Source organism: Schistocerca piceifrons, chromosome 7, assembly GCF_021461385.2.
Source record: "Schistocerca piceifrons isolate TAMUIC-IGC-003096 chromosome 7, iqSchPice1.1, whole genome shotgun sequence".
Classification (NCBI taxonomy): Eukaryota; Metazoa; Arthropoda; class Insecta; order Orthoptera; family Acrididae; genus Schistocerca; species Schistocerca piceifrons.
In genome coordinates, this window is record NC_060144.1 from 483708813 (window position 1) to 483733126 (window position 24314).

A 24314-nucleotide genomic window follows, 5' to 3' on the forward strand; every position below is an offset into this window, starting at 1 on the left:
GTGCATTACTCCATGAAGAATGAGTTGGCATTCCCCAAGACACCTTCCAGCACCTGACTGAATGTATGCCTGCGAGAGTGGAAGCTGTCATCAAGGCTAAGGGTGAGAGCTGTCATCAAGGCTAAGGGTGGGCCAAACACCACATTGAATTCCAGTATACTGATGGAGGGCGCCACGAACTTGTAAATCATTTTCAGCCAGGTGACCAGATACTTTTGATCACATAGTGTACATCACCCAAAGTAGTGATCTGGGGTTTGCCCAACCTAAAGAATATCCTTGTTCATCACTATTTGAATCCTGCTCCTTGTGGGTCATTTCCTTGTGGTCTTCACTTATCCTGCCATCATGTTCTCCTCTTCAGTCTCCCTCTTTCTCTGTTCTATTTCACTATCTCATTCCAAGATTCCATGTCACTGTTTGATGCACATATCTCCCCTGCCTGCAGCTAGAATGAGTTCACCAGTGCCATATACACAATCCATACAGCTGCTGCCTCTCCCTCCCTGCCATCAGCAACACCTCCCCAACCTTTCTTTCCACACTTGGTCTTTGTTTTACCTTCATGATACATACCCTCAATTCAATTGAACTGCAGTGCCGGCACTAATCATTCAGCTGGGACAATGTAGTCATAAAAGTGTACACGTGTGTACTCTGTAGCTCTAAGAAGAATTAATCTGAAAGCAGGACATTCTCAGTCTTGTTTAGGATCCTATCAATATCTCGGCATGTCAACTAATTGGCGAGTTGTTACCCCCACTCTTTAAACTATTTACAATGAAACAGCTACCCATACCTGCATAAACATTGAAAGAAAAACAACAGTCTCAGATGTGAACAAATGGCGATGCAGCTGTATACCAAAACTCAAGACAACTGGATGTGAAATGATCAACACTCTTTGAAAATACTTACTTCAAACTAACATTGTGAGTGTATCATCACTGCATCTTATGCAGTATTCAAATATTTGAGTAGCATGCTGGTGCTGGCAATCTGATTGGTGACACTGTTGCTCTAGTTAGTTACTGTCGCCAGCACGGATGCTGGGCAATCAGCTTGGGTCGGGAAAAGTGTGAGCAGTTGGACAGTGCCATAAATCATATTATGCAGAAACAGTTAATGTTTCTACTAATGTCTTATTGCAGTGAGGTTTCAGTATTGTGGAGAACTGATGAAAATATTTTTATAGAAAGTTACTGTATTTGCTAAAAAGTGGAAGTGTTGTTTACTCACAGTACACATAAACATGAATTATTATCAAGATATTTTTGGCTGTATCATTGAGATCCTTCCATAATATTATGAAAATGAGCAGTGCTTCCTGCGCATAAACCTAATTACCAACAATATGATATCAGTACTTACAAACTTTACTGTAGTACTGGGCAGCAAAGATATTCTGAACTTATGTGTGCAATAATGAACAATCAATAATTAATCCTAAACACATATGATTAACAGTTATCAAATGTAAAGTGCAATTGTTTATCTTCACTGAATGATCTACACAACATACCTGAATGTATTTTCAATTTTGTTGTATGTTATTTGGAACTCTCCTTGATGTCTATGCAGTTCACACTTTGAGGTATGGACTGCTGCAGTGTGAACCCCCCCCCCCCCCCCCCCCTCCTCCCTCTCTCTCTCTCTCTCTCTCTTTCACACACACACACACACACGCACACACACATTTCCTTTCATTAACCATTTTTTACTTTGCATTTATAACACTGGAAACTACAAGTGCTGCCTTCTGTGACGAAAACTCTATAATGGCCATCCAAGGATTAGAATTTTAAGCTGTAATAAAAAATTATAACATTTTCATGAAAGAATTGATGCATTCAATGGAGAGGAATAATGAAGAGTTGAAATTGAGATGGGCATCTTACGGAACAAATGTGGAGTTTATTAAGTTTGCTGTCATTAATCTGTGTGCCTCAATATATTTTTATTTGTAGCAAGATCATATAATCATCAACATGATTCAATAACTAGGAAAAGCTTCTTGTGTGTCACAGAAAGCTTACTGAACCAATGGGCAAGAAACTTAACATTCATCACAAGGTTTTTAAATAGTAATGAAAGAATCACCTAACTTGTCTGACAGCACAGAAAAGCATGGTGACAAGCGAATACGGGAAGCTGGCATGCCTACTATGTGTTGTAGGTATGTCTTTATTTAATCTCCAATGCTGATTTCATAAGCCACGAATTTAATCACAGCTCTTCAGCAGTAAGATGCAGATAAACTAAGTGATTTTGTTGTGAATGGAGTGTCAAAAGTGCAAGCAGACAACAAATTTGTTTCACAATGTGGGCCTGTTAAGTAAACTACAAGATTTGCTAGATGCTATCGTAGCAACTCATACCATGAAAGGTAGAAAAATTGTAAAGACAGCTAGGTGGTTTGACTTGATTGAAACAACAGACTGTAAAATACTATCTACAATATAAAATGAAACTATTTCTTATATATGTGACACATGCGAAATAAATGAGGTCATAATGCTTGTGCTCAAAAGGTTTTGCACCATCTGCATACCTACAAACATGTGTGGGCTTAGATTATATAGGAGGGAAAATTGAGGGGAAAATTGAGAAAGTAAACCTAATGGAAAAAAAAGAAAAAAAAAAAGCTAACTAAAACAATGGTACTCTGTTTAAAACTGTGCACCGTTGCATGTCTATGAAATCATAATCTGGTGGGTAACATTTAATACCATGTTGCTCCACCTTGTGCTCTGTACTGTGCTTGGATCCTTCTTGGCATCTTGCTCATAAGATGGCTGAGGCATTGCTGCTTGAATCTGCCGCACTCTTTGATTGAGGCCTTCCTGAGGACATCCAATGTGAGAAGCATTCCTACACTGGCACTTTGCAAGTATCAACTAGTCCCAAGCATTCTTAAATGGGTTCTTGTCAGCAGATACTGAAGGTTATTCCATTTGGTTGATTAATGCCCCCTAGAGGAAGAGGTTCACATATTGAGCACAGTATGCTCAAGCATTATTGATTTGAAAGAGAAACCCACTGCCTAAATGCTGACTGTAGAGTTGAACAACAGGTTGGATGATATCGTCTCAATACTGCACAGCACTCAAATTAGGCTTGAGAGAGATGAGAGGCATCTGCCGACTGTACATAACACTGGCCCCTCTTCCTGGTGAAACCTGTGGAATACCTGAAAAGTGCAATGGTACCTGGTCATCTCCACTCTTTTCTATAACTACGTCCAGGTATCACAGTAATCCTGCACTCATTTGTCAAGTGAAACCTAACACCACTTATCCAAGTTCCATTCCAGGAATTCCCTTACAAACTTTTTTCGTAGATCACACGCTAGGGGGGTTTGGACATTGTACTGTCATTCGTAATGGATACCTAAAGACCAAAGAGGTTTGTTTGGAGATGGTTGGGTAATGTCTGGGTCAACACTTCCTTCCAAAAGACAATATGCAGTTCTCTTTGAGGTACTTCAATCTTTTGTGTCTCATGATGGTGCTTGATGTTCAACTGGTGTCACAGTGATGCATGCCAATTCAGCAGACAACTTCCCTCATTGACAACTCTTCATGTCATATAGTGAGTTTGTGTGCATAGTCTAAGTTGCTACGTCCTTCAAGACAGACCGAACATTGTGTACAAGCAGTAGTATCCCACTCGCTCGTAATGAGCTCTACTGAAGTTCAGTGAGAACCCATGTTTACTACTGCCTCCACTACACAGGCTGCTGTACATGGCAGCTTCCTGTGGTCAGAAGAGTATTGAGAAATATTTTTTTCTTATCTAAAACACACAAAGTATGCAAGTTATGTTAGTGGTCTAAAACTTTTATGTAAGATGTCTAATGTTTTCTAGTGCAAGAGAAATTAATGTGCCTGACTATTAACAGACAGTACACTCACAACCAGAATTTGACAATGCAGCTACTTACCGTTTGACATCAAGTTCTTTTATGGAGTTGTTGACATAATTTGCCAAGCGGACATCCACTGTAGCTGGACGGCACCCTTCATAATGATCAGCAGGAATGTCAGTTCGAAAACTTCGCAGTGAGCTAAGACAATCTCTTGTGATTACAGTCTCGACTGTGAAAGCACAGATTTCAAATAAACATTATTGCTATTTTGCATTAAAAATAGAAACACAGATAGAAATGAAAACAGGTAGGGACTACTAACTGACAACATAAAAACATGTCACAATCTAAAGCAACATTGACAAAGCAGTGCCCACATACCAACTACAGACGGCCTGTGAACAACCACAAACTATAGTCACAGTAAGTGGCAAGCAGTGTTAGTAACAAACTTTTCTCTCTAATTTCAGGAGAATGGGAGCTGAGTGTTACAAAGAAAGTAAAAATGGAAGTTAAATTATTTTTTCATACTTAGCGCCACTGCTATTTCCTGTCTTACAAGAGGTAGATACCACAATATGGTAAAATCCCACAAGGTGTGAATCTCACATTCACAAGATAGCCACACATACAATCAACTACCTGAGTATTATGGTAAATAAACATTATTTAATTGAAATTATATCTCAATATGAGTGAGTGCCAGAAGCTAGTAATTTCTGCTTATAAGAATAAGGAGTACTGTTCGCTGTACTCACAGCCACAAACTGGAGTTGAAAAATGTGAGCCATCACCACTCTTTATCTGCACTGTGGCTGCAAATCTTGACATTTAACATTTATGATGTTAGACCATATTACTACAATGTGAGATGAGCAGCAATATTGTCTCAGTCTGTGAATGTGGCATGTAGTTAATTATTCAGGGTGTAAAATGCAGTATGTGAAATTTTCAAACAATTAATAGCTATAAGAAACCGAAACACACACACACACACACACACACACACACACACACACACACACACACACACAGAGAGAGAGAGAGAGAGAGAGAGAGAGAGAGAGAGAGAGAGAGAGAGAGAGAATAATAAGCATGACATGTGGTATAAATTAATCAGAACGCCTCTACAAATAATAGTGCAATAATATGTACTCCAGTGTTACAGAGTGACAGTGGTCTGTTGCATCCTATTGCTCCTATTGTGGTTAGAGCAATAAAACTCAAGAACGATTATTGCCTGAACTGTAGAAGTGTAAACAAATCGCCACTCAGATAAAAATAAAAAATGCAATTTTATTACTTAAACATAATGATAACAAACACAGCAAGGTAATCAAGCAGAGATTAAAAGAATCAAACTTGTATGGCTTGAAACTGAGGTATGACACATGTACAAGGAAGGTGAACACTGTTCTCACTGTTGAAGCACCCAGTGAGGCAGATAGTAACAAGATTCTGGAAAACATGATAGTAAAGAAAATCTTAAAACATAAGCCACTGACAAAGTGCAACCCTTCTTCTTGTTGTCACAGAGGACAGGAGAATTGATAGTGACCTTAGAGGAGTAAAATCTGTTGTGAGCAATCAACAAAGATTTGTTTGAAAGGGAAAAAGACATATCTCCAAAACAAGTCAAAAGCCAAAGCCAACATTACATTACATACTGGAGACAAGCCCCATGAGGAGAATGGTAGTAAACAATAGGAGGGTGTATTAATCAGGAAGTCAAAATGGATTCCTGCAGTGTGAGTGTGAAAAGTGATCTTGAAAAGTGACCAGGGAAAATACTTTTGTGGGATGCTGCAACAAGTTGCTTTTAACATTTTACTGGCAATAAGAACAAAAAAGGTGTTATAGGTGATGGCATGTGCAAACAAATACTGGCAAGCAAAACTTAAAATCAATGGTATGCAAACTACAGAACAAGGAACATGAAATTGATCAATTTTATTATATTTTCATTTTCCTCATCTGTCAGAGTACTCTCCTGCAGTAGCCATCACACACTTTTTGGACTTGTTACATGGCTTTTGAAGCCCTCTAATGGCACAATAGTAAATGCTAGTATCTCAATGACAAATTGAAACTTGCCACAGGATCTAGGTGCTAGTGCATTTGGTGACCACTTCAGTTTTTTTCTGGAAGGAGGTCCTGTCAGCCTTAAGAGGCCAATTGAAAAGCTACTCTAATGTAAAAGCAGCGAAACTGACACACAAGTCTCTGAATTAGCATTGCCGAAAGGTTTGCACCAGGCAAAATGACACTCATTTATTAGCAGCAAAAGCAACAGCTGAGTGGAGTAGGATTCAAGTACCTACCCCAATGCAGAACAAGTAAAATTCACACAATATATATTTCACAGGTGATACAGCTAAATGAATTATTAGAAAGCAATTTCTGTGATACTATGAGCAACACAAAGAAAACAGCTTCTGTAAAAACTTCACCGCTATATTGTTGCACAGAACTGGACTTTACAGGTTAGCAAAGACACTCTGAGAGAAACTGTTCCATTATGATATTTGACTTCTTCTTCTTTAACCCTAATTGAATGACTTATTATATTTGGATGAGAAAACACACATTTTTTTTACAAAACAATGAAGCATAATAATTAAACTAACCAGTGGTTTATTTATTTTTCATACAGAATGTGCTGTGAATAAATGTTTGCAAAGTGACATGTCTGATGAGTACGTCAAACAGCAGCACCAGGTAACAATTCCTTGTTGTGAACGCAGAGTTTCGTTTCATGGTCACTTTTCATCTATGACTATAACAGGCAAACTTCAGACTATCATGTAGAAATATCCAAAATAAATAAATAAAACACACAAAGACAAGGAAAGCTGAACTTCTGGCATTAATTAATGAGCACCAACCTTCTTCCATAAATCCTACAGTACTGATGTGAAATCATCCAAAGAATAAGATCCGCAGTCTTAATACACTCCTGGAAATGGAAAAAAGAACACATTGACACTGGTGTGTCAGACCCACCATACTTGCTCCGGACACTGCGAGAGGGCTGTACAAGCAATGATCACACGCACGGCACAGCGGACACACCAGGAACCGCGGTGTTGGCCGTCGAATGGCGCTAGCTGCGCTGCATTTGTGCACCGCCGCCGTCAGTGTCAGCCAGTTAGCCGTGGCATACAGAGCTCCATCGCAGTCTTTAACACTGGTAGCATGCCGCGACAGCGTGGACGTGAACCGTATGTGCAGTTGACGGACTTTGAGCGAGGGCGTATAGTGGGCATGCATGAGGCCGGGTGGACGTACCGCCGAATTGCTCAACACATGGGGCGTGAGGTCTCCACAGTACATCGATGTTGTCGCCAGTGGTCGGCGGAAGGTGCACGTGCCTGTCGACCTGGGACCGGACCTCAGCGACGCACGGATGCACGCCAAGACTGTAGGATCCTACGCAGTGCCGTAGGGGACCGCACTGCCACTTCCCAACAAATTAGGGACACTGTTGCTCCTGTGGTATCGGCGAGGACCATTCGCAACCGTCTCCATGAAGCTGGGCTACGGTCCCGCACACCATTAGGCCGTCTTCCGCTCACGCCCCAACATCGTGCAGCCCGCCTCCAGTGGTGTCGCGACAGGCGTGAATGGAGGGACGAATGGAGACGTGTCGTCTTCAGCGATGAGAGTCGCTTCTGCCTTGGTGCCAATGATGGTCGTATGCGTGTTTGGCGCCGTGCAGGTGAGCGCCACAATCAGGACTGCATACGACCGAGGCACACAGGGCCAACACCTGGCATCATGGTGTGGGGAGCAATCTCCTACACTGGCCGTACACCACTGGTGATCGTCGAGGGGACACTGAATAGTGCACGGTACATCCAAACCGTCATCGAACCCATCGTTCTACCATTCCTAGACAGGCAAGGGAACTCGCTGTTCCAACAGGACAATGCACGTCCGCATGTATCCCGTGCCACCCAACGTGCTCTAGAAGGTGTAAGTCAACTACCCTGGCCAGCAAGATCTCCGGATCTGTCCCCCATTGAGCATGTTTGGGACTGGATGAAGCGTTGTCTCACGCGGTCTGCACGTCCAGCACGAACGATGGTCCAACTGAGGCGCCAGGTGGAAATGGCATGGCAAGCCGTTCCACAGAACTACATCCAGCATCCCTACGATCGTCTCCATGGGAGAATAGCAGCCTGCATTGCTGCGAAAGGTGGATATACACTGTACTAGTGCCGACATTGTGCATGCTCTGTTGCCTGTGTCTATGTGCCTGTGGTTCTGTCAGTGTGATCATGTGATGTATCTGACCCCAGGAATGTGTCAATAAAGTTTCCCCTTCCTGGGACAATGAATTCACGGTGTTCTTATTTCAATTTCCAGGAGTGTACATCAAGCACCTTACTCTCTAACTTGAAAAAATAAAAGCTGATGCTTTTGCCTTCAATAAATAAAGGTCATGTGTTTCCTTGCCTGGAGCAAGCCATTCAATGTAACATTACTTATGTGACTTGCACATCAATTTTGATATTTTTATTGTCTAGTGTCTTTTCAGTTGGCCTCGCAAGACTGGGCAACTTGATTCTTCAGATATGTTATTAGATTTTAGTACTGTGGCATTAGAAGGTTTTTCAAGTCACCTATTAAGATCAAAAAGCGTTTGAGGACCACTAGAGAAGAGAAACTGTGACGAGTGAGGAAACAGCATAGATTTCAACAAAGAATAAGCATTATCATCTGGTAATGAAACAGCAGGCAACAAATCAACAGTCACTGCTGTAGAAAATAACAACACCAATGGGAATGGGGAAAGTAGTTTTACGAACACTGCCCGAGAAATATTGTGAACAGCTAATGTACAAAATATTGCATGTTCTATTTCTGTTCTTGATCTACAGGGCCACTTCATTCAGGGGCAGTTAAAAATGTGCAGCATGTCACACCATTCCACTTACAAGAGCACTAGAGTTTACACTACTGTTATGCCAACACTGTCTGCCATGCACCTCATAGTGGTTTGCAGACTATATATGTAGATGTAGGTATAGAAGTGACATTAATGATGATGAAAGAAGGTGGGTTATCTGTAACCAGTGATGACAATAACTGGGAGGAGAGGACAGAGGGGGGGTTTCAGCAGTGGTAGAGTAGTGAAAATGCTGACTGATTATCATTATGAAATTCAATGGCTATAACACACCATGAAAAACAAGAAAACAATGTATGTAGCTCTTCAAGATTTCATGACATGGTAAAAAAAAAAAAAAAATCATTCTGTTTGAACTTCTGTAGAAGATCCTGGCAATGGAGTAAAAATGCTGAAGAATAATAATTGGTAAATGATGTAATCTATTGCCATAGAAGATGTTATTTTTAATGATGAAAGAATTTCCTGCATCCACTGTGATGCTGATGAAACTTTTGTAGCTTACCACAAACTTGAAAATAAGTAACTATCAGTGATAAAGATAACAAGCCTCGAAGAAAATTCATATCTTGAATTTCAAACTGAGTAACTGTGGCCACAGTTTATTGGAAGAGAAAGGACCACTCCCTGTTCATCTTTTGTAATGAGGATGCACTATCACAGCTGATGCCTACTGTCAAACAATGTAAAATCTGTGAGCTATTTAAAATACATGGCATATACTGTGCATAGCGCACTGGCATGCCAAAGTTCTTTGGGATATTTTGGCACATCTATCATATAATCCAGGGCTTGCGATGAGTGATTTACAGTTATAACAAAATTTGAAGATATTACTGGGTGGAAAGACTTTTGCAGGCACTACGGGCTACTCCGATGATATTAAAATTAAAGGAACCTACAAGTACTTACGTTATTATTAAGGAAAACTTCATACTCAGACCCATAAATTAGAAAGTTAGTGACAATTATGTAGAAAAGATCCTTAAGTGTAGTCTAAACAGCACATATCTCAAATTAATTCAACAGTAACAGTGTTATATAAATATGTATGATTAACTTATAAAATAATGGAGCACAGCAATCAGATCTCCTTTCCTTGCAGGCTTTATTAAATAAATCTAGATTCTGGTTAGTGCCTAGCAACTATCAATACACAATTTCATAGTTTCAATACATGTCCTAGTACATCAGTCCCATGTTGTTTGGGCTTCTGTCACGATTGGTTGGTTGGTTCAATTAAAGGAGGGGGAAAGGGACCAGACTGCGAGGACATCAATCCCTTATCCTGAATAAAACAATGCCACAAGTGTGAGAATAAAACAAATGAGACTGACAACTCAAAATGGAATGAAAGGAAAAATCACAAGAATGATGAAGGGCAACAAACATGTAAATGGACAGAAGAGGACAAGAAAACCACGGAAATGCAAAAAACAGGATTTAAAAAAAAAAAAAAAAAAAAAAAAAAAAAAAAAAAAAAAAAAAAAAAAACAAAGCAGATTACCATGGCCAGCTGACCACGAGAATAAAAAAAAGGAGAAGCCAGCCACTCTGCAACACATTAAAACCTCCACCCTACAAGCACTAGGATGGAGGACACAGAGGGACAAAGGACATGAGCTAAAACATAGATCAAATGATAAAACCCACCCTCACGAATAAAATGTAAAACGAAATCAGCCGATGAGGTGTTGTCAGATAAAATTAGTGGGAACGAATCCGGTAACCCAAGATTTCGTCGCTGGCCAGCCAAAGTGGGACAGTGCACCAGAATATGAGCCACTGTCTACCGGGCGCCGCATCAACATTCAGGCAGGTCTTCACGGAGCAGAAGGTAACCGTGGGTCGCCCATGCGTGGCCAATACGGAGCCAGCAGAGGACAACTGATTCCCTGCAAGAGGCTCGCATGGAAGACTGTCACACATTCGTAGCCTCCTTAATGAAACACAGATTGTTGTATGTACTGTTATGCCATGCCGTCTCCCAAAGCCAAAAAACCCTATGGCATAAGTCTGAATGCAGTTCAGGTTCAGAGATGTCCATCTCCAGAAGCGGTTTCCGCATAGCCTGTTTGGCCAGCCTGTAAGCAAGTTCATTGCCTGGGATGCCGACACCACTGAATGACGGGACTGGCCCTGGGCATAGGTGGGCTCCTGAATGGACGCTACCAAAGGATGGCGAGGGTAGCACTGGTCAATACCTTGTAGACTGCCCAAGGAGTCAGTACACAGAAGAAATGATTCCCTGGGGCATGAAAGGATATACTGAAGTACACAAGAGATGGCCACCAGCTCTGCAGTGAATACACTGCAACCATCGGGCAAGGAATGCTGTTCAAAATGGCCTCTGTGGATGTAGGTGAAGCCAACATGACCATCAGTCATCGAGCTTCCAGTGTAAACCACTTCAGAGCCCCCGAACACATAAAGAATTGAGAGGAAGTGACAGTGGAGAGCAGCAGGAGTAACTGAGTTCTTAGGGTCATGCGAAAGGTCCAGACGAATGTGTGGCCTTGGTGTACACCATGGAGGTGTATGCAGACAGACCTGGATGGGAGGTGGTAAAGGGAAGGACTCCAGTTCACACAGAAGGGATCGCACACGAATTGTGATCGTTAGCGCGCGCGCACGGGCGCAAGTTAAGCTTGGGTGAATGTGGTGTGCTTTCTACTTCAGAAGAAGGCCTCTTGGCCAACAGCTAAAATATATAGCACTTTTTTTTGTTGTGGTTGTCTGTGACGCTCAACATCTCCTCTAATTGGTGATTAGCAATCCTCCCTTTTCATAATATTGTTGTTATTGCATCCTGGACTTTCATTGTTTAAACATACACAAAAAAATTTGTGTTCAGATATTTTGAACTTTCCACACAAAAGTGAACCACACTGCAACAAATTTATACCTACGAGGCCATTGTAATGACAAACTACATTTAAAGTACACTGCACATTACAAAATTAATAAATTATATTAATTACTAACCTCCTTTTCTTTCTATTAGCTTTACACACACATCATTAGGTTCTGGGCAAATTTCACCCCAGTACCATAACCAATTAAATTTGTCCCCACACCCTGGGTGGGTAGAAACACAACGATAACAATAGAGCTTGAAAGGATTCCAACCTCCACTACCTGCAAAAAGAATAAAAAAATCACAATAATTTAACATTATGTGTAATTCTAAATCATATTCAAAATAAAACTATGCAGTATGTAAGTCAGGAAAGAAGTCAGATTAGGCCTTGGTGTCCATCAATGATTAGAGATGGAACACAAGCTTGGATAGGGGAAGGAAATATTTTTTATAGGAACCTCCCCCACATTTGGGAAACCACAAAAAACCTAATGGTCAGATAGGGATTTGCACTGCTGTGCTCTGAATGCAAGTCCAGTATTGCAGTATGCAAACCAATCTCAATCAAGATACTTGATAATGGGATTTGGGACCTTTAAGAAATATGAAAGTGAGTGCACAATGTTGCAAAAGTTGATTGTTCCATCAAATTATGGGCCCCACAACTGCAACACTAACAACAGTAGGACATATGTCATTCCTAAAAAATCCAATTCCTATATGTATGACCAAGAGTGCATGGCTATCTATCCCATTCCTCTCACTTCAAACAAACTGTGATCCATTTCTTCCAATTCGTTCATTTTAAACCCCATTGGTTTTATACGTAAGATTTTCATTGCGTTTGTTATTTGATCAGCTTCGTGATTTTCTGTTTTTAAAAGGTTGAAGAATGTGGATTGATTTCTGTCACTAATTCTTGTGTGTTTTCTATAGCTAATTTCAAAATTTCTGCCTGTCTTTCCAACTTAGAATTTATCACAGTTTTTATAATTTATTTTATATATGCCTGATTGTGTGTGTAGTGATGGTTTTGCTTTATCAGAATGGATTAATGTGTTGAGATTGTGTCTGGTTTTGTAAGTGAATTTAACTGCTGTCTTCTTTAGTACAGTGTTTAGTTCAGAGGACATGTGTCCTATGTAGCCTAAGTTTGTGGTATGTATTTGAACTTTTTTGTGGGTATTTCTTTCATTAATTTCATGTTGTTGTGGATCTTAGGGGATTCAGGTTTAAGAATTTTCTCGTATAGTTTTCTCCTACGTTTGGATCAAAGTTATTTTGTTGAGCTACGTAAGTAAGGAAGAATAAAAATCTATATACACTCATGGACAGTCCCTGATAAAATATTAAACTGTGATCCACTGTCAATGCACTGTATGACCACAAGGAACAAATAGTGAAACCGAATACTGTAGCATCTTACAGATTTAACCATGTAAAACAGTGAGCTTATTAATACCATCACAAGTGAAAATACCAATCTTCTGCCAATGGCCTTGTCAAAGAGGCTGGAGGAATGGAAGGAGGTTACGGGCTTCCTCTCCTCCTTGGGGTGGGAAATTGCATCTAAAAGCAGCAAGAATCACCAATGGTCAATGGCACGATGATGCACAACACATTGGAAACCATTGGATTGAAGAGACACAATGTGTACCCACAGGACATGTGGAATATAACCGAAAAAAGTCATGATTACCTCTTCACTGGCAAATGATTTCACATAGTCCCCTGTTCCAACCTTGAGATAAAGATTCATTAACCAACAAAAGGGTAATATTATAAGAGTCAGCATGTAATGTGGTAGGGAAATTAGAATGTCTGAAAATGGAAACTCAAAAGGCTAATACAGACATAGTGGTGGGTTGGTGAAGTGAAATGGAAAGAAGAGAAGGATTTCTGGTCAGCAAAATATAGGCTAACATCAACCGCAGCAGAAAATACTATAACAGGAGTAGGATTTGTTATGAGTAAAAAAGGCAGGTCAGAGAGAGAGAGAGAGAGAGAGAGAGAGTTACGTTGAACAATACTGCGATAGGATTACTCTCATCAAGACCAACAACAATAGTCCAGATACACATGCCAGTGTCACAAACAAAACACAGAGAAACAAAAAGTATATGAGGATACAGAACATATAATTCATTATGTAAAGGGAGGTGTAAATCAAAAAATCTTGGAGGACTGGAATGCTGTTGTAGGGGAAGGACAGGTAGAGATTCCAAAATCAGATATTGTACTGTATGGCATATCCAGGAGTAGACTCAGACTACAAACAGTAATGCTGAAGAGTAGGTTGAAGTTTAAGAGAATCGCTCAGAATAATTAATGTGAAGTACTGAGGGATGATGAGGTGCATTTGAAGTTTAACAAGGCTGTAGATAGTACAGCAAAATGAAATGAAATGTTGTGTAGCTAGGACCCCCTGTCAGGTAGATCGGTCACTAGCTGCAAGTCTTTTTAGTTGATGCCACTTCGGCAGTACTGAAGAAGACAGCAGTTAAATTCACTTACACATCAATTGGGATGATATGATGATGAAGACAACACAACACCCAGTCCCTGAGTGGAGAAAATCTCCAACCCACCAGGGAATCGAACCCGGGCTCCTTTGTTTGGTGTTGCACCGCACTGACCACTCAGCTATCAAGACAGACAATAGTAAAATGATGAATACCACAGCAGGTAGTACAGCTGAAGAAGAATGGGCATCTCTAAAACGGGCGATCAGAGAAGTTGGATGGAGCAATATACTTACAAAGAAATTAACAGCAAAGAAATCTTGGGTAACAGGAAAAAAATACTTCAACTGATTAAAAAAGGAAAAGTACAGAAACATTTAGGAAAATATAAGAATACAGCAATAAGTCCCTTAGGAATGAAATAAATAGGAACTGCTGGAAAGCCAAGATGAAATGGCAGCAGGGAAAATGTGAAGAAACTGAAAAATATATGGTTGCCGGAAGGACATGATTCAGCATGTAGGCAAGTCACAACAACCTTTGGTGAAGACAGAAGCAGACATATCAACATTAAAAGTGCAAGAGGAATTTCCATGTTAAATGCAAAGGAGAGAGTTGATAGGTGGAAAGGAATACACTGAAGGCTGCTACATGGTGAAGGAATGATCTAATGATAGAAGAATAAGTGGGAGTTGATATGGATGACATATTGGATGCAATATTAGAGTCAGAATCTGTAGTGTGATTAAATAATACAGAAGGCATAGATAACATTCCTTTGGAATTTCTAAAATAACTGTGGGGAAGAGGCAATCATACAACTCCTCAAGTTGGTTTGTTGAATCTACGAGTCTGGAGATGTATACCACCATGCCTTCAAAAACGTATATTCACATGATCCTGAAGATAGCAGGGGCAGATAAATGCAATAACTATTATGCAATCTGCCTAGCATCTCATGCATTCAGTTTGCTGTCAAGAATAAAATATATACAGAAGAGTGGAAAAGACAACTGAGGATCTGTTTGACTATTAATTCAGCTTTATGGATAGTAAAAGCTCCAGAGAGGCAGTTCTGATGTTCCCCTTGATAATGGAAGAAAGATCACAGAATTTGTAACATAGAAAAGTGTTTTATAAAGTAAAAGGGAGTAATATATTCGAAAACCTCTCAAAAATAGGTGTAAACTATAGGGAATGACAGGTTATAAACAACCAAAATGAAAGCTATGTGGAAAGTTATTAAAAAAGAACCTTGTAGTTCAACACCTAAAAAGGAAAACATTTCTCTAACACTTAATGACTCTAAGGTCACAGATCCATACACAGTTGTAAACAAGTTCAATGAATATTTCACCTCACTAGCAGAAGATCTCATTCAGGCAAACTGCAAGGTATCGTTCTTCAATTCCACCAATACCTCAAACAGCACTAATGCTACAATGTTTGTTTATGAAACAAACCCTGATGAAATTATGAACATAATAAAATTGTTACACAATAAAATCTCTAGTGGCTATGATGTAGTACCTGACCTCATATTAAAGGTGTGTGCTCCCCATATAGTAAAGCCATTATCAACCATCTACAACCAATCATTAAAAACTGGCATTTTTCCAGATGCTCTCAAAATAGCTAAAGTCTCACCATTACTAAAGAAAGGTTCCCCTGATTTAGTATCCAATTATAGACCATTATCCATATTAAGCATCTTTTCAAAAATCCTGGAAAAACTTTATGACAGGCTTATAAATTTCATAAAAAACCACGCACCAATCAGCATTCAACAACATGGTTTTAGTAAATCTTTATCCACCCAGACAGCAATTTTTGAACTGTTGGACCACATACTGAAATCAATTGACCAACATAATATAGCTGCAGGTATCTTCTTAGATCTCTCTAAAGCCTTTGACGTACTAGATCATAAAATACTGCTTGCTAAATTGGAAAGAAGAGGAATAAGAGGTGTGGCTCACAACTGGCTATGCTCTTACCTACAAAACCGCAGACAGAAGGTATCACTTCAATACGATATTAATGTACAGAATAAAATAAATAACACAGTTTTCCTCTCGGAGGAAAGAACAATAAGATATGGTGTTCCCCAGGGTTCTGTTCTAGGGCCATTACTTTTCCTCATTTACATAGATGATCTTGTTGAACGTATGAGACCACAAAAAACTATCCTGTTTGCTGATGATACAAGCATAGTGTTGACTGGATCTAGCCCTGAATCCCTTCAGACAATATCTGATAACTCTATGGAAAAACTTTCTGAGTGGTTTAACAAAAATGGCCTAATTGTTAATAGTGGGAAAACTGTATGTATCAACTTCCATCTAATTCCCACATCCAGTCAAAAAACTATCCAAGTAAAGTTAAATAACGATAAAATTGAAAATGTAAATGCAACAAAATTTTTGGGTCTATGGGTCCAACAAAATTTAAAATGGGACACACATATAAACAACTTATCAAAGAAACTCTCGTCATTGTGCTATGGACTAAGAATACTAAAATCTACTACAAGTAAATCCACACTAATGCAAGCATACCATGCGCAGTTCCTCTCATTGCTCCGCTATGGAATCATCTTTTGGGGAAATTCAACTCACAGCACAGATATATTTAAACTACAAAAAAGAGCACTGAGGATAATCTGTGGCCTCAAAAAGCTGGAATCCTGTAAATGTCAATTTATAAAACTTAATGTTCTAAGCATCCCATCCCTATTCATTCACGAAACAATCCTACTCACCAGGGAATACCTCTCAAGAACAGGCAAATTAATCCGAAACAATGATATACATGCTCATTATACCAGAGGGCAATCTAATATCCATCAAATTTTTTCAAGGACATCATCATACCAAAAATATATAATTCATCTGGGTGTCGTATTACACAATAAAATTCCAGAACAAATAAAAACTGCTCCAGATCCAATATTTAAAAATTAACTAAAGGCATTTCTGACAAAGCACTGTTTCTATTCAGTACAAGAATTCCTGGAAATGAAAAATTATAAAGTTCCTTTGTAAAATACTGTGATTAGAGTAAAACATTCTGTAGGCAAAATAATAACCTAATTTCTACTATACACAACTATGTTTCAGTTTCACTTCCCAAAATTTTTCAACTCGCTTTTGAATGTACAAGTACACATTCTATTGGTATTAAAACTTAATTGTCTGTGAAATCTCAATGTTAATTTCATGTTTAATGTAGTTTTTAAATGACATTGTCCTTCTGTTGTGTTTCCAGTTGACATTTTCACTATTCTGTAATCTCAGTGATTATTTGTGTAAATTTAAAGTAGCACTACATTGCCTACATGTTTCTGTTGTGTTTCCAGTTGACATTTTCACTATTCTGTAATCTCAGTGATTATTTGTGTAAATTTAAAGTAGCACTACATTGCCTACATGTTTCTTAGTTCCCCATGTAAATTGTTTGTATTCTCTGTATGTGAAGTTACTATATTCATCAACGAACAATTTTGTGTACATTTTTTTAAATGGCAGTCCATTGCCTATTTTTTTTCTCCAAACTACATATTTGTTAAGAAAAATGACTTGTCCTATATCATGTGTACTTTGTACAATATGTGATCCACAGGATAAATAAATAAAATAAATAAATAAACATGTGTAAGAACCAGGATGGAACAATATGAATTGAAGACAAAGAGCAAAGCTCTTGGGTCAAATATGGTGTACAAAAGGGATGCAGTTTTTTTCCCACAAATGTGCCTCAAAGAAGAATGATGGAAATAATTATTTGTTCAGGAGTGGGTTTAAATATAGGGTGAAATAATATCACGATAAGATTTGCTGATGACATTCTTATCCTCAGTGAAAGCAAGGAAGAATTACAGGACATTGCTGATTGGAATGAACAGTCTAATGAGCGCATACTATGGATGGGAAAACAAAAGTTATGTGTATCAGAAACAAGAGCAGCAATAAACTCAACATTAAAATTGGTGACCACAAAGTGGAAGCAAAATAACACAATGGACAAAGCAAGGAGAATATAAAAAGCAGACATCAGTAAAAGACTGGCCTTAATTTGGGGGAGAAATTCTATGAGAGTGTGTGTGGAGTGAAGCATTATTTGGAAGTGAAGCATGGACTGTGGGAGAAGCTAAGAAGAAGAGAATCAAAATGCTTGAAATGTGGTGCACTAGAAGGATGCGGACTGATAACATATGAGATAAGGATGTTGTCCACATAAATGGTGCAGAAGGGACAAGTGGAAAATGTTGACAACAAGCAGTGACAGTAAGAGAGAAATTGTGTTAAAACACCAAGGAATAACTTCCACGATACTTGAGGAAGCTGTAGAGGTTAAAAACTATATAGGAAGGCAAAGATTGAAATATATTCAACAAATAATCAAGGACATTGGATGCAAGTTCTACTGTGAGATGATGATGCTACAGGAGAGGAATTCGTGGTGGGCCACATCAAAACAGTCAGAAGGCTTGATTGGGGAGGGGGGGGGGGGAAAGGCTTGAGAAAAATATGAAGGAGAGAGAATGTGTTATTGTATATAAGGACCAAGAACTAATTCACAAATCAATTCACTTTTTGCAAATAAGTCTGCCATTATTTGTAAATTATTTCCTACAACCCGATAAGTATAACAAGCAAAACTGCAAATAACTAAATCAGTTAAATGAAGTTGCATACTAAAATGTCATAACAGATAAAAGTCGTAAATGTTGCATTGTACAAAAACTATGACAATACAAAGTGGCCCATAAATTTTCCTGTAATGACTAGATTATGTAATTCTTACAATAAAAGTAAGTACACAGATTAAAGTGAAAAGGGAAAGCAGTAATCTTTTACTGCACAAAATAAATCACCATCTGAGGGTAGCCACATCTGTAACACTTTATGTTCGCAACCATGGAATGACCCTCAAACTTTTATCTGTTTACATTTTCAAAAGCTATTATTTGTAAATAATACATAGATGAGATCAGAAATGTCTATGAGATAAGGTATATTTGTTTATCGCTCAGTCTTTTAATATCATAACACACAACTACATGTCATGCCAATAAAACATCGACTCTTTTAAATTTAATCACTCGCTTTATTAACATGTACTATTTTAAAGACTGTCATGCAGATTAACAAGCGCTAGCGCCAAATACTACAAACACTTTAGTGACACACCACACCCATATAAAATCTGTTTACTTAACGTAACGCACCAACAGAGAATACTGTAGCCAAAACGGCGTAAAATATGTATAACTTGTGCATTTTTGTTAGTGGAATATCTTGTCAATTCGATCCTTCGAGTGATTTTCCACCTAGTCTTTCCCTACCTACAAAACATAAACAAAACACATCTCCACCCTCCCGTTGTGACTCAACGAGACAAGCAACAAGCGTCCTCCAAAGTTATTGTACTCGCTGCATCGAAATATTCAAACTATATCGACTTTAATCTGCAACTATCGAAACGGCAAAATCGTAAACCAAGTCGAGAATATCGATGAGAACGGATACAGCAACATTATGTTTTTCACGATGTCTTTATGATACTGTCGGTGATAGCTAAGGAAGTCTCAACCATAACATGGCAAATTGCATGACTAAGGCAAAGCAATTGTTAAATATGTCGTTAATGCCTGACTTTTACCTCTATCTATTTAAGGCCAATTCACACTGGCCTTTACGGCACCATCACGTTAGGGTGTATTCACACTATATGCTATTTCAATTCAAGTCACTTAATCTCAACTCGCATGGAGTCCTCAACTGTTTTCAGTATACAAGGTGTTTCAAGCTGATTATGTGTGTTACAAGGCTTTGTAGTATTCCACGCAGTCAATTTACATTATAAATAAGACATCAGATGAAAGAGCAACTCAAACAGTTTTGTTTGTGTACCTCTGTGCAAAGAGGACAGTATGGAACGACGAAGAGCGACTGAAGATCGTGTTGAAGGAGCGGGAGTCTTTCACGTCTAGCAGTAGAAGCTTTATTCATCCGTGGATCTCTTTTTACAAGGATATAGGACATGTCGAAATATTTACAAATTTAGATCAATTTAAAATAAGCTAATTCGTATACACGTATATTTACAGACTTCTAGTTAGAGACAATCATTAGATTTACTCCTGGTATACAATACTTTTTTTTACAAATAACTTATTAACACACACACACACAATGGTGACCTCTGGACCATTTTCTGTACTGCAACTTCGCATTTGCTATCCTGAAAAGCTGAGTCAGCATCCCTCCATAATGAGTGAGATGTTAAGTGAGGTGTTAGTAATGTCCTATGTGTAGCTTGGGGGTCAGTATTTCTAGAGAGGAAAAAAAGAAGGAAAAGAACAAAGTGAAGGTGTTATGTGGAATGTTGGATATTTTATAATCATTATTATTATTATTAATATTATTGTTATTTATTTGTATAACAATTTTCTCATACCCCTACTCTGTTTTAGCTAAGTACTTCTTCAATATATAAAATGTATTGCATAACAGATACTTTTTAGCTGCCTTTTTAAATAAGTGTATTTTTGCAATTTCTGTAATCTCTTTTGGTAATTATTGTACAGTTTTATTCCTTGGTAGAAAATGCTGTTTTGAGTTTTATATTTATTTTTTTCTTAGTAAATGTAAGTTTAGTCTATCTCTTGTTGTACGTTCATGGACAGAGCTGTTTGTGCAGTAATGCCAATGTTATTTTTGATGTGAACAACTGACTGTTAAATGTATTCACATGGAACAGTTAAAATCATCAGTGTTCTGAAGAGATCTTTACAATGATCTCGACTAGAATTTTTGGTTATTGGTCTTCTGGTTCTTTTCTGGAGTTTGAAAATTGTGTTCATATTTTGTGCATTTGTTCCCCAAAAAAGAATGCCCATGCTAAGAACTGATTATACATATGAATAATATGCAACTAAAAGACACTGCATGTTACACACTGATGATAGTATTCTAAGGGCATAACATGCTGCAAGTACGTTTGTGTGTTCACACCACTTCAACTGAGAATCAATATTCATTCCTAGAAATTTTGCATTTGCTACACAGTCTATAGAGGTGCCATCTACATTTAATTTACTATTGTCATTTTTTTTCTTCAAATTGAAATTCATGGCATTAGTTTTCTTTATAATCAATGTCACTTTATTACTTATGACCAATCATAAACTTCCTTGAGAGTTTCATTTGCTTTCTCGGCAAGGAGTTCTCTTGTTTTCTCAGTGACTATAATATTGCTGTCATCAGCGAAGAGGATTTTTCCACAGTGAGTAACACTACTGGGAGAGTCGTTGATATATGTCAGGAACAGTATTGGTCATAATATGCTACCTTGCGGAACCCCTATATTAATGTATTTTGGTTCTGATAAGTGTTTTACTAAATGTTTGGATATATATGAAGTGTGGGTTGTCTCTACTCTTTGTACCCTATCTATCAGCTATGATCGAAACCAGTCATTAACTACGCCTCTTATTCCTAATGCTTCTAATTTATTTAATAGAATGTTGTGGACAACTGTATCAAACGCCGTAGAAAGATCCATAAATATGCCTGTGACACATTCATGTTTATCAAGAGCATCAAGTACAACTTTTATGAATTCTACTATGGCTGACTCCGTATTTTTGCCACTTCAGAAACCAAACTCTGATTCGCTTAAAATATTGTATTTATTCAGGTAATTCATTACTCTGTTTTTCATAATTGCTTCTATTATTTTTGAGAATGCTGACAGCAGGGAAATGGGCCGGTAATTTTATATGTCTTCTGCATTACCTTTCTTAAGCAAAGGTACAGCCCTTGCCTGTTTTAACTACTCTGGAAATGCCCCTGATGTGAAGGATTCATGTACTATATCTGTTAAGGGGCCTTGTATAATCCTTATGCATTGTTTCAGTACACACATTCGTACTTCATCTAAGCATACTGACTTATTTAAAATTTTTTTATTGAATTGCTTTACTGACTTCATTCTCTGTGGTCAGAAGTAACATCATTGTATTTAGTGCAACATTATTTACAAGTGTTATATTTGTTTGGGGGAATTTTTGCTGTAACTTCTCTGCAATATTTGAAAAATGCTCGTTTACATAGTTTGCTAAGTGCTGTGGATCATTTATTACTTTATCCACCTCCCTCAGCAGTATGTTATTCTGCATTTATTTGCCTCTCCTCATTTCCTTTTTTATAACATCCCAGACTGCTTTGCTTTTATTCTCTGTATTATATATTGTTTTGTCATTAAAAGTCTTTTTTACTGCGATCAGCACCTTCCCATAGATCTTTTTGTATCTATGATATAAATTTAAGAATTCTGTATCATTGCAAATCTTTTTCGTGGGACTGACGTGTTTAAGTGTTTGGGAGGACTTCTTAACACCCGCTGTTATCCATCTGTTTTTGTGAGATGTTCATACATACTTTTGGAAATTCCTTTTCAAAGTTCAATTTAAACAATGTGGAGAATTTAGAGAATTTCATATTCACATTGATTACCTTATACACTTAATCCCAGCTAAGTTTTTCTAGTTCTTTTCAAAAATCTTTTATTTTGATTTCTCATAGATGTCGTTTGTAGGTTTGTAGTTTAGGGAATGATTCGATGCCAGACTTTACTGTTGTTATTTGACAGAGATGGTCTGATAGTCTGAGATCTTTTACAGCTACATCACATTTTTCCCAGTCCATATTTGTGGCCACATGGTCAATTACTGATAAAGTCATTGTGGTAACCCTTGTTGCAAAGTCATAGTGAGAACTGTGACTGACTCCCAAATAACAGGGAACTGATATGAATCGAGATTAGAAAATAGTGCATTGATAATGGCTAGGCTCTAGCCAATATCTGGATTTGCCAAATAAAACTTGCAAACAAAGAACGACTGATTGCTGCACTCTATAATTTATAAATAATATCACAGTCGCTGAGTGCACCAACTTTCCTAATGGAAGGTAACCTGATAAATGCTGTCAGTTTAATACCAATAAAACTGGTAAAAAATAAAATTACGATAAAATTCCTTTGATGAAACACAGACTAAAACCAAAGCAAGTACTGAAAAAATTGACTTGCTTCACATCATTATTATTTATTGTGGAAATTACTATTTTCTGAGCATCCCTTTTATTGTACACAATAATACGCTATTTTTCATATGCTGATACAGAAAAAAAATAATAAAAGCATCTTGTATAACAGTGTATGTGGACATATTTTAAAAACCAAATATATAGACCAAACAAATTAAAGTTTATATGATACAGGAAAGTAATGAAATAAAATAGCGAATTATATGTATATATATATAAAATTAGTAATGAATAGAAACCATAAATAGTTAATTATTTAATAATCTATACTAACATTAATTAATTTTTATATGTACATAAAATTAGTAAATTACACTGAACATTTTATCACATCATAGATTCTCCCACTAAATAATTACTTATTTGATGGACTATTTTGGTGGATGAATTCATTTTTTACATGTACTTATAAAATGAGAAAATTACACTGAATACTTTATCACATCATCGAGACTGCCTTAAGCAGCACTTGATAATAATATTGATAGTTATGAACAACCACCTTCTGTAGCAACTCAGTGTCTCATCCCAGTCAGTATGCACAGCGACACACACCTACATTGTTTTAAATTGTGAGATAGATGTACTGAAATACAGAAAATGCATGTACTCATTAACACTACAAAAACTTTCACTAATTGTCATTATTAAGCTCATTTAAAAAAAATGTGCAACTATGTTATCCTTTCAGTTCCTGAGGGAAGAGCATTAATGAAAAATTCGGGATTAGAAATTACACTTTTGTGATGCTGGGCTTTCTTACCTACTTCTCTATGAAAATCATTTTTGTGTCTTGTTGAATAGTCATGGAACTCAGTGCTTGAAAAAAGAGAACTGGAGATGAGATTTCAAAAAGTGGAAACTTTTGTAGATGTAAACAAATGGAAGAGTTGTAACTTTAAATTCCTTGAAAATTTTCTTACAAGGCCACCTAGGTGCAGCTGGTTTCATTATTATTATTGCTCGTTTTTGAATAGTAAATGGGCCTTTCGCCACTATACAATTACCCCAAAATAAGACACTGTAACACAGTACACTATGCATAATAAGCACACATTACTGTATGCTCACTGCAGCAATTTTTAAACCTTCTAAT

General features: G+C 37.8%; 1 protein-coding gene across 1 annotated transcript in view; it reads right to left on the reverse strand.

Annotated features, from left to right (window-relative positions):
- The window catches only part of LOC124804662, a 30272-nt gene extending 10749 nt beyond the window's left edge, over nt 1-19523 (reverse strand). The window contains exons 1-3 of the mRNA XM_047264902.1: nt 19333-19523; nt 11766-11918; nt 3944-4097 (exon numbers count right to left, since the gene is read on the reverse strand). Coding sequence (XP_047120858.1) covers nt 3944-4097; nt 11766-11918; nt 19333-19384 — 359 coding nt within the window. The 5' untranslated portion in view covers nt 19385-19523. The remainder of the gene's footprint in view (nt 1-3943; nt 4098-11765; nt 11919-19332) is intronic.
- Between the last annotated feature and the right edge of the window lie 4791 nt (nt 19524-24314).